Here is a 12,381-nt window from a genome sequence, read left to right as displayed (position 1 = left end):
CCAAATACTGAAGACGGACAGCTACAGATCGATACGATTACATACGAATATTCCTGCATGTGTTTTAAGCATTGCAGATATGGCAGAATATCTATATAAACGATTCACGCATCTTAACATATTTATTTAAACGGCGTTGTAAAGAGGCACACAAAGAAACATGTTAAAAAACGTTTCAAAACAGTTCATGAAAAGGACAAACTCCTTTCAGTAATTTTAGATACTATTGTAGAATTAAAAACTACCTGAAAGGAAAGATTACCCAAGCTGTGAACAACTATAAATTTAATTCTGACGGAGCTTTTAACGATTGTCATTGTGTATTTTGAAAAACAATTACAAATATTGGTGCATATTGGCTAAATGTAAGTGTCTCTTTCGTCCGGATCGTGACTACAATCATTGTATACAATGGACCTTATACTATATATGATCACAATATCTGAGACAATAAAAATCTGCAAGACTTCCTTAGGACATAAAGGATGATGAATAAAATAAAATGCTTTCTTTCACAACCTTATTATCAAGGTCAAAATTTGCTCTAAATTAAAAAGAGAACATACATACAAGTATACATACATACAAACGTACATGCATATAAATATACGTGCGCGCGTGTTTGGAGAGAGAGAAAGGCGGAGGGAGAGATGGGAGAGTAAATAGACTGGTACACACAGCTCTAGATATGTTTTCAGCATGGTTTTCCTTGAAGTTCTTAAAAGTTGAATTGTAAATCAGATGAAATACAAAGGAATTGGTCCAGCCTGTGGAAGCAAATAAAAATAGAACAGAAACATTACGATTACAACTGAGACACATGTGACATTTTCTCATATATGAAGTATTATACACTGTTATTATAAACAATTTGTCTGTAGTAAATCGAGAGTAGTTAATGTAATTGAATTAGAGAATATACAAGTCTTACCGATAAAGTCATTCTTGTTACATTGGTTTCCGCTGCAGCAAGCAACACACGAAGTGCCATTGGCCCATTTATCGCACGTAAAAGTATTGTTTCTCATAGCTTCAAGGCAGTTTCTGTATGTGCTGCAAGATCTTTCAAACTTCAGTGTGACGCCATTCATTGATAGTTTATATTGGCATACAGGCTGTAATAATGAATACAAAAATAATAGACTACTACGACAACGACTACTATTGCAACTATTGTTGCTAGCAACAAGAGCAACGGGAGCGTGTTTAGCAAGTAAAAAAATTGCACTCTGCATCAAAAATGTATTCGCAGCAACAAATGAAATCGAAACAAAATGACAAGGTTTGGGAAGATGACTGAAAATAATCCTATTCTACGTCCAGCAATACTTTTATGAGAAACAAATAGGGAAGAGGCCACTCCTATGCTCGTGGTTCTGATATCTGGACCAGCTGACATCTTGTGACCTTAAACAAGACTTTTCTCCTCCAGTCTACTCTGTTGAAAATAAGTACCAGCTTAATGCTGGTCATCTCTCTTTCTTTCTTCCCCCTCCCTTCAATTGCTACATCCTTGATATTCCATTGATTCCAAGACGAGAAGACCGAGTGTGTGTACATCCTTGCATGAGATTATATAGGCACGTAAAATAATTAATGAAAGCATGCTACAAGCTCTCTTGTAATACTGTTTTGCTATTGACGGCTATGGATGTATTTTAACAGAAAGGAATAAAGTAACATTTCACTTTACCTCTGCTACTGCACAGTTTGTCACTTCTGAATCAGTGCACGTCATCCCTGAACAAGTCTGACACCGCAAGTTCCGTTGAAATAAGGAATAACCTGCAAATTATCAGATAAAATCTTATCTGTCTACCTGTATTTAGACATACATACATACATACATACATACATACACACACCCACACACATATATACATATATATATATATATATATATATATATATATGTATGTATATGTATATATATATATATATATAAATATATATATATATATATATATATATATATATATATATATATATCTGTCTACCTGTATTTAGACATACATACATACATACATACATACACACACACACACACACACACACACACACACACATATATATATATATATATATATATATATATATATATATGTATGTATATGTATATATATATATATATATATAAATATATATATATATATATATATATATATATATATCTGTCTACCTGTATTTAGACATACATACATACATACATACATACACACACACACACACACACACACACATATATATATATATATATATATATATATATATATATATATATATATATATATATATAAACATAATTAAGGGAACAGCAACAATTGTTTACCACATACCGAAGTTCACAAATAGCAGCTAAAGTGCTGAAACTCCAAAAGATTGCAATACTTGTAACTCATAAAGGCAATACAAGAAGAAAAAATAACGAAACTCACCAGTCTTAGTTAATCATACGCGCGTTTCTTGCTTAGAAAAGTAAAACCTTTTTATTTCCTCATCATTATGACATTCCAGTTTGCAAATTCGACGATGCTGGCAATTGTGCTTGCACGATAAGGAAATGAAAAGTTTTTACTTTTCTAAGCCAGAAACGCGTCTATGATTAACTAAGAATGGTTAATTTCGTTATTTTTTATTCTTGTTTTGCCTTTATGAGTTACAAGTATTGCTATCTGTTGGGGTCTCAGCACTTTAGCTGCTATTTCTGAACTTCGGTATGTGGTGAAGCAATTGTTGCTGATCCCCTAACTATGTTTACAAATGTATAAGAACTTTTAAATAAGTTCTTCACCGATAATGGTGTTTACATACCGAAGGGCTTGGTAAAAATTATTAATTATTAATTTATTAATAAATTAATTAATTGATAATCCTTTACAGTTTTATTTGTAATATATATATATATATATATATATATATATATATATATATATATATATATATATGTATATGTATATGTATATAGATATAATTATGTTTGTGTGTGTCTTTGTATCTATTTGTGTCCCACCACCACTTGACACTCGATGTAGATGTGTTGACACGCTCGTAACTTAGTGATTCGACAAAGCGACCGTTAGAATAAATATCAGGCCTAGAAAGTGAAGTAGATTAATTCGACAGAAACTTCAATGTAGTCTTCCAGTATGATCTCAGTCTAATACCTGAAACAAGTGAAAGATAAAATATATACTGGATCTATTTCACTTCTTTCTAATTTGTCAGTTGGTCAAATAGTTAATCTAGAAACCAATCGATTGCTTGATTTATCATTCGTTTAATCAATCAGTGAATTATGTCTGCCAAGGACCTTTCGTTGTCCATTGCATCCTCTTCAATAACACACCATCTCTATTACAGGTTAGTTTGAGGTTTCTTGGTCTGTCTCAAATTTTTAGGTTATACATCTATATATTTATGGCATAGGATTGAGAAGGTTTGTGAGAGGAAGAGGGGATGAGAAGCAGAATATATGTGCGGTTATGCGTGTATATCTGTGTGTGTGTGAGCGTTCGTAGGTGCGAATGTGAGTTTGTACGGTACGATTGATTCTTTGAGTGCATTACAGAGAATATGCGAGTGTGTGTCTGTGAGAGCCTGTGTGTGCGCGTGTGTGTGTACGTGTGTGAGTGTAGATGTGCATGCGCTTTCATGTATGTGTACCATGTGGAATTTGTGAAAGGTGTCAATAATAGAGTGGTGTGGATGGTGTTTCGTTATATCTTTATCTTTTGGTCCTGTTTCCTAAGACATTATAGTTTGAGCAGCAGAGTGTAATCCGGGGTTTTGCTATTGGTAAAAGTAAAATCAAAGAAACAACAAAGGCAAGGAAGATTTTACTAACTTTTACATTGCGAATATTCCATTATAGGAATTACTTTGCTTTGGTTATTTCCCGAATCTGTATGACACTCGCCCAGGACTTTCACGGTTCTGTTATATGTTCTGTTCACGTAATTTACTAAGGCCGGCAGGTGACATCCACACATCATGTCGTTATTACCTTGAAGGTCACTGTAATTATAAAGAGAACTTTAACTGAATGCTCTTCAGATCAAACTCCTGCTTGATTTGACAAGAAACAAGGATTATATAACTTCAGCAAGTGTATAAAAATGGTAACATTCATGTTCTTTTATTTTCCAGGAGCAAACAACATCAATAACGTGAAAAGCTTTCTAGTAGAAAGTTCTTATATATATATATATATATATATATATAAAATCTTATAGCTTACATTTTGAATGATAAAATCCCTTTAGTTAAGAGAAAATTCATAACCATTTGAAGTGACTTCATGATATCGTGAGTTAGAGAGCGATCTATAACATAAGACGGCCGAAGGAGAAAAAAGATCTGAGCATGGCATGGATTGACAACTGGAAGACTTTTGACAGTAGAATACGCTATCCCCACACAAGCACGCACACACATACGCAGCTCCAACATGCACACACAAGCACATATACAGCCCTATATTCCGATGTCTCTGACACACAAAATGTTTCACATTCTTCTCTTACTATCTATTTCTTTCTTCCTCTCTCTTAAATATATATGTATATTGGGTTGGTGCATAATTATTGCGACTTTTTTCAACAAGTTTTATTAAACAAAATCAATAACAGCATGTAACAAAAACATGTTTAAATGATTATTCCGGTGCATTTTCACCATCTACCTCAATTGTTGCTACCCCTTTGCTTGGCAGACGGTCAGACCGTCAGTTAAAGATGTTTATGTTAAATATTGTTATTGCTTTTACTGAGTAAAATTCGTTGATAAAAGCCGCAATAATTATGCACCTACCCTATATATATATATATATATATATATATATATATATATATATATATATATATATATATATATATATATATATATATATATATATGAAGTAAAAAGCAGATTTAGTGTAATGAATATTATGAAATACTAATGTATACTAAGTCATGGTCAGGTGACATAATTCACTTTTTATCCCATTTGGGAGTTAAGGACATCGATTAGTATATGTATTTAATAATAATAATAATAATAATAATAATAATAATGATAATAATAATAGTAACACAAATCAGAAGAGTTGTCTTCCAAGGGGAGTTTCTGTCCCTACTGATCTTTGTATTAAGCACGATACCACTACCACTAATTCTGAGGAAAGCAAGGGCTGGTTATGTATGTCTTAAAGAGCCGCCAACAAAAAGGCAACCACTTGTCACTCATGGATGACCTCAAACTTTATGGTAAAGATGAATCCCAAGTCAGTTCCTTCGTTGATACGGTGTATACGTTCAGTGTTGATATCACAAATTATATCACTTGTACAGTATAGCTATTGGTTTGGATCATCCGTGAACTAAGCCCCTCATATTCTCTCTTCCCCTCTCTCTCCCCTCTCTCTCTCTCCCTATATATATATATAGATAGATAGATAGAGAGAGGGAGTGAGAGGGAAGGAGGGGGTGCACTGAACCAACACCTTTATATATATTATATGTATTTGTGAACATGGATAAAATGAAATTAAACCAATCCACATGCTATATGAACACAGTCTGCCATGCAAAAGAAAATAATAAATTTGGCAAACTAAAATTTAAACCATTTCATTGATATTTGTTGTTTAGACTATTTAACAAACTATCATGAAGTTAATGACATCTGTCTATGACATTGTACAAAGTGTTTTAATTTCCCCATAAACAAAGAGCATGTTATACATACATCTTCTCTATACTGGGAAAGAATAAGAAAGCGCCATCATCATATTTTTTGATCTGGTTGTTGCTCAAATATCTGAAAGAAACAGACAAATATTATTATTAGTTAAAATACGTAGATACCAGCAATTCGGTTTCTCCTGGTTGGTACTGTCTAAATTTCTTTTTAATCAACACTAATGGAATTCTCGTGTTCACAGTACAATTGTTTATTTGAATATATGACCCCTGGCGGTGTAGTTTGTACAAGAATAAATTCGATCAATCTATCTTAAATATGCTGAGTGAAGAGAAAATCGTGTGTGATACCTCAACAGCAAAAGCTGGAAGATGATAAGTTATATGAATAACAAACAAAACGAAACTTTGTTACCTGTACAATATGGATTTTAGATAACACATTCAAGTATGCTAGAAATACAATTTTCGGTATATGCTCCAATGACATTATAAAACTTTCTACTGTAGGCATAAGGCTTTAAATTTGGGGAAGAGAACCAGTCGATTACATCAATCCCAATGCTCAAATGGCATTTATTTTATGGGTCTCGAAATGATAAAGAAACGCACTGTCGACATCGGTAGTATTTGATCTCAGAATGTAAAGAGCCGGACGAAAATTACAATAAAATTGCAAGGATAAGAAATTGTGAATTATTATAACACTGAATATCTTAAGAGTATTTTACAACTTTAAGAACCATATCCGAAGTATACGTCACAATTATGTTCATCCGTAACATTTAGTAGGAAATATCATTCTCTGAATCAGTTCTTAGACACTTTGATACAGTTGTATGGGAAATAAAATTTTAATGTATATGATTTATAGTCCAGAAAATTGGAAAACAGACTATGTAATAAAGGAAAGTACCATAAAGTACGCTAGTTATAACATAATACATATATTCACTGAGGACCAAATTGTTAAAAAAACATTGCCAAATTAGATACTAGTCATACAGTATGCAGAACTGCCAGTGGTCAAGTTCTTTGTTGCCCTGACGACAAAAATATATTATATGGAAAGAACTAACGTCTACAACTTTTCCATTAACAGAAATTCTTTGAAATACCATCATGTGATAATGAAACTTCTGCTGTGGCAGTTGTGATATAAAATATAGTCTATTCCCAACACAAGGTTGTGGCTGCGTCACAAACCTCTTAAAATAGGTTTAAAATTTTGGCACAAGGCTAGCAATTTCGGGGAAGAGAGTATGTCATTTACATCGACCTCAGTGCTCAACTGGTACATTTTTATAAACCTTCAAAGAATGAAAAGCAATTTCGACCTCAGCCAAATTGGAACTTAGAACTGACGAAATGCTGCTAAGCATTTGACCGGCGTGCTAAAGATTATACCAGTTCCCTTTTCTTTAAATTTTTTTATATTGAAATTCTATAGACATTGTAACTTTTATATCACAGATTCGAAATTTCGTCTCCTTTGTTGTAGCGCAGGTTCGACCAGCATACCTTCGCCGTGTCCTGGTTCGGCCGACTGACTCCGACCTGGACGTTTACTGGCTGTATCTGTCCGCTATTTATACGTATTAGACTAGTCTACTTCTGGTCTGGTGGCGTCCACACAACACCTCCCCCTTTGAGTTTTTTCAAACACAGAATTATTTTTTGCATTTCTACGACTTTTCTTTTAACATTTTCCATTTCTATAACTTTTCCTTTACTAGTTGACATTTCATCTCGAGTCCTTTCAAGGAGGACCTATTTAGTATTCTCAATCACAAAATGGCTTGCGGTTTCTTTGTCCATTTTAACATTCCTAGCAACTGGTTTCTTTTCAACTTCAATAGATATCTGCTCACGTTTGAAACCTTCTTGTCTGACTCGCTTTAAATGTATCGTAGTAAATATTTTGTAGCACACAGAATTTTCCAAATCCTTCACACGCGCCCAGTGTTTATATCCTATCAGCATTTTCTCGCTCCACACAGAACCATTTTTCTTTTTCTTTTTGTATTGTCGTAAATACTTTGTTACACAGAATTACCAAATCCTTCAAACGGACTTGTATTATCAGCAAATTTTTCGTTCCATACAGAGTCATTTTTTCAAAATGCCCGCAGGTTGTACCAGTCTATCATTATTACTGGTAGCGCTACTACACAAAGCAACCTGACATATAATTCCTGCCAACAGACTTATGCTATTATTTCTTTGTGTGTAGTTCTGTGTCAGTCCAAATCCTTTCCACACAGAACCATTTTCAACTTCAAAATGCTTTAACGGACTTATATTTATTCTACTTCGGAAATATTTTCACTGCAATTTTTTTTCTTTAAAATCATTTTCCACTGTATGTGTAGTTCTGTGTTCATTCGAATCCTACTTCGGCGACATTTTTCGCTACGATTTTTCCTTCAAAATCATTTTTCACTCTGTATATTACATTTTCACTGCACTTTTTCTTCAAAATCATTGTTCACTGTGCTTATTCTCATAGAATTTTACCCTTACTTTCATTTTTGTATCTACTCAAGAAGGCTGAGAAAAACGTATGGTTACAAAAAGGGATCACATCAGAACGCTTCTTAAGGAGTCTTGAACCAAAACATTTAAGAATCAAATACGAACAATCTACGTTTATTTGAATTGTGAAAGAGAGAAATTTACATTAGTACATACATACACTTATACACACGATATCAAACACGGGCACACAATTTTTCACACTCATATTCATATTCACATACACACTCTCGTATCTAAAGAGAGAGTTACGAATATAGGAAGACGTTAGATATCGAGAAATAAGATATCAATGAAAAATTTTCAGCAAGGCTGATCCAACATACAAACGCGTTAAACTGGGTAGGTTTTGAAAGGTTCCTTTTTCAATGTTCGTGATATTGTTAGAATCCAAACGTCTGTAACATATAAGTGGGTTGATAAGAACAGATTTGTGATAAAATGTTAAATAGCAGATATAAAAATTTGATGCAGAAACATTAAAAGACGAGGTGGAGGAGGAAGATGAGAAAGATAAAGGAAACGAAGAAAATGATGATGATGATGATGGTGATGATGATGATGATGATGATGATGATGAAGATATCAATGAATCCGATGGTGAAGGTGTTATTTACGATGCTATTGATAATGTCATTTTTGACGACATTGATGAGCATGGTGACGATAATCACGAGTGATGATGATGCAGATATTAGTAACTGATGATGATGGATTATTGAACATGACTGTTAGTAAAAGTGATAGTAACTTTTGAAGATAAGAAGCACGGTGATGATGATGCTTATAGTAATGATAATGTTATGTCAAGGATAATGATTTTGACGATGATGATGATGACGAGGAGCAGGAAGTAGAAGGGGAAGAAATATATAATGATAAAGAGAAAATGACGATGTTAGACGTAAAGATATGTATTAAGTATAGAAGATGCATCAATATAAGAAGAAAATATAGACGATGTGTCTGGAGGGAATGTAAAGGGTTAAACTCCAGTTTCAGATCCGGGCAAAAAATAGAAAGAATAATGTAATATGTGTAAAACAACGTGTAGTAAAAGAATATGAAGACAAAATGCGCGTTGCCGAATGGCGGTGAGGAAGAGAGGAAACGGAAAATTCATATTGGGAATGTTCCGAGTCCTCTCACCATCACCCCATCTATCGTCGCAATTTTTTCTTTATATTCGCTTACGACACATTATTTTACACCTATTACACTATTTCTATTTCAAATTTTGTGACGGCTTTCTCGGAAAATTCACATGATCAGACTCACAGGATCCGAAAACTCAAATCGAGGAGTGGTGAGAGGACTCGGAATATTCTTGATGTGAATTTTCCGAGTCCTTTCCTCCACCTTTCTCAGCGTGCATGTTTTAATCAGATTCGATTAGTATACGTTGTTTTACATATATTACACTAATTTCCATTTTTTTTTTTTGCCCGCACGGTCTGAAACGGCAGTTTCACCATGAAAAGATAATGGAAGAAGACAGGGAAATAGAAAAAAGAGTGAAAGAAAATGAATTAGGAAAAAATAGAAAGTCAAAACAGCATATTGAAGAAGTCAAAGAGAAAATGACGACAAAAGAAAACGGAGAAGAGAAGAAAGCAGGAAGTCACGAATGAAAACCAATAATGAAGAAAGAAGAATTAATTAGAGGAAAATTAATTTGAAGAAGAATAGAAATTGAAGACGAAGTGTAGTATTAAGGAAGAATATATGGGAGAATAAGCAGAACAGTGACATGGATATCAATAAGGATGTGACGAACATGATAGCGATGATGGTGGGAAAGAAGTTATACAAAGTGTATAGAAGAGGAAGTAGAAGACGAAGAATTATAAAAGACGGCGAAAAGAGGAAAAGGAAAGAAGGGGAGAACTGGAAAGAGGAGAGGAAGGAAAGCAGAAAGAGAAGTATAAGACAAAATAAAGATGAAAGAGAAAATACAAAAAGACGAGGAGGAGGAAGCAGCAGACGGGTCAGAAAGATAAAGAAGAAAGCAAAGAAGCAAATAATAGGTGATAGAAGACAAAGAAGGTGGAGTACAGATAGTACGAAACAAAAGAGAAGATAGAAAATTTGAAAGAGAATTACAAAAATAGGAAATAAAAATAGATGTAGTTAGAATAATAGAAGATGAAGTTGAAGAAGAAAAAGTGCAGTAAAAGAAGTGTAGCAATAAGTAAAAGACGAAAAGGGAGAAGAAAAAGGATATAAGAATTATTAATATAACCAGATATATGCATAAAGAACCAACTATAATTCATACATACAATTGAATACTTACATATACACACACACACAGAAAGAGAGTGAGTGAATAAGAGACTGAGTAAGAGAGAAAAAAATAGAAAGCGAAGATATTCGATATTTAGAAATATTATGCCCCAAAACTGGTATCAACAAAATTGATTCAACTTACAAAGTCATTAGTTTTGCAATGTTGTGTATGTGTTCATTTTCAATTATCTGCACATTATTATTATTCAGACGTCTGTAACATAAAATTGTATAGAAAAGATTTTTGATAAAATTTAGATTTGGTAACTAAACAAATTAGTGAACAACAAGTAGTAAAGTAGGGTATCCGGTCAATTCGTCGACGGCAATTTGTGACCGTTTAATTTGTCCCCAAGTTAATTCATTGTCCGTCAATGCGTCGAAATCAGAGGAAAAAATGGAAGAACGAATATCTGAATTAAAATACTTTATTTTCAGATTTGCTGTATTACATATTTATTTTTTTGTCAAAATTTAAGATTCTGTGCAATTGCTTTTAGAAACATAATCTGTTGGTTTCGATCATTTCTCTGTATGTTGTTTTTTCGTATTGATACTTGTCCTTTCATAAACATCTGCAATTTTGTACTGGCAAACATCTCCTCACATTTAATCACATCAAATGTTTCCATATATTTGGATGACTAATATTCAGTGTGTTTTTCAGCACGCTGTGGTACATTTTAAAACTATGTGTAATACGAGCAATCCCCTTCATACATCGCTCTTAAACACTCCATATAGATAATGGAATTGGAGCTTCACGACGTCGCCTCCTCTTCCCCCTTCCTTTAGGTGATCCTAAATAATTATTTTCAAAATAGGATACAATTGACTGTGATATATCATCATCATCTACAAGTTGTTCATATCAGTCCTATCAAACTGCAAATGGAGGTATTTCCGAGAAGGCACAGTCGTTTAAATTCTGAACTTCACTAGCGAGTTAAGGAAGTTAAGAGAAATAATGTGTTAAAGAATGTATAAAATTAGAAATATGAATAATATAGTGAGAAATACACATATAGAATCAAATGATATTTGGTAATCCACAGCTAGTCAATAGTAAATCATTTGCAGGTTGTATTGCACACACATGACAAACTCGCACACACACACATGCATTCACAAACATATATGCATACATATACGCAAAAATGCACAAAATATTATCCATACATTGTCATAAACACACCAACACGCATTTGTGTTGACATGCTCATAGAGAAACTAAAATGGAGAAAGATACACAGAGAGAAAATGGAAGAATGAGAATTGAATATCTAGAATATATCGGCAGCGAAAAATCATCTACAGATCCAACTTACAATTCTGTTAAATTAGGAACATCTTGGAAAGTTTCATCTTTAATGTTTGTAATATTGTTATTATTCAGATATCTGAAACATAAAAGTGAGGTGATGAATAATATTGAACACATTTGTTATAACATTAAATATTATGGCTGATAAGTGAAATAAGTGCAGATTCTATGAATATAGTACGTTTAGTGTGTGGCAACTGCAGTAGGGCACCTAATGAAACAGTAAACATCTAGTGGCAGCAACATTAACCAATGCCACCACCAAGAGGTAAGGAAGAAGAAATTAGATGAAGGGACAGAAGTAAAAGACAAGGGAGAAAAAATTTATGAGGATCACGATGAAGAGGCAGAAAAGGAGGCAATGGAGATGATGATGAGTGTGATGAAATTGATGATAATGAGGTTCATGATAATGTATGATGATGCTCATCATCATGGTAATTAATGACTAACATGATGAGCAAGGAATAGAAGAATTTAAAAAAGAAAGAAATTGAAGAGAGCAGGATAGGTAAACGACAAAGACGACAATGGTGAATAAAGTATAGCAGA

At 33.3% G+C, this 12,381-nt stretch overlaps 2 protein-coding genes across 10 annotated transcripts in view; one reads left to right on the top strand and one right to left on the bottom strand.

The window, feature by feature from the left end:
• Positions 1-12,381, top strand: part of LOC149130311 (adhesion G protein-coupled receptor G6-like) — a 564,593-nt gene that overhangs the window by 132,166 nt on the left and 420,046 nt on the right. The gene's annotated exons all lie outside the window — the stretch shown is intronic.
• The window catches only part of LOC106873117 (uncharacterized), a 72,082-nt gene that overhangs the window by 7,696 nt on the left and 52,005 nt on the right, over positions 1-12,381 (bottom strand). For all 9 annotated transcript variants that reach the window (XM_089345333.1, XM_089345336.1, XM_089345339.1 and 6 more), the window contains 8 exons: positions 11,834-11,905; positions 10,648-10,719; positions 8,543-8,614; positions 5,728-5,799; positions 3,845-4,014; positions 1,694-1,785; positions 932-1,115; positions 679-767 (listed from right to left, as the gene is read on the bottom strand). In XM_089345333.1, coding sequence (XP_089201459.1) covers positions 679-767; positions 932-1,115; positions 1,694-1,785; positions 3,845-4,014; positions 5,728-5,799; positions 8,543-8,614; positions 10,648-10,719; positions 11,834-11,905 — 823 coding nt within the window. The remainder of the gene's footprint in view (positions 1-678; positions 768-931; positions 1,116-1,693; positions 1,786-3,844; positions 4,015-5,727; positions 5,800-8,542; positions 8,615-10,647; positions 10,720-11,833; positions 11,906-12,381) is intronic.

The sequence above is a fragment of the Octopus bimaculoides genome, chromosome 29 (genome assembly GCF_046866305.1).
Source record: "Octopus bimaculoides isolate indiv1 chromosome 29, ASM4686630v1, whole genome shotgun sequence".
In the NCBI taxonomy this organism is placed as follows: Eukaryota; Metazoa; Mollusca; class Cephalopoda; order Octopoda; family Octopodidae; genus Octopus; species Octopus bimaculoides.
Note: the sequence above shows the minus strand (reverse complement) of the source record. Positions and strands in the feature narration are given on the sequence as shown.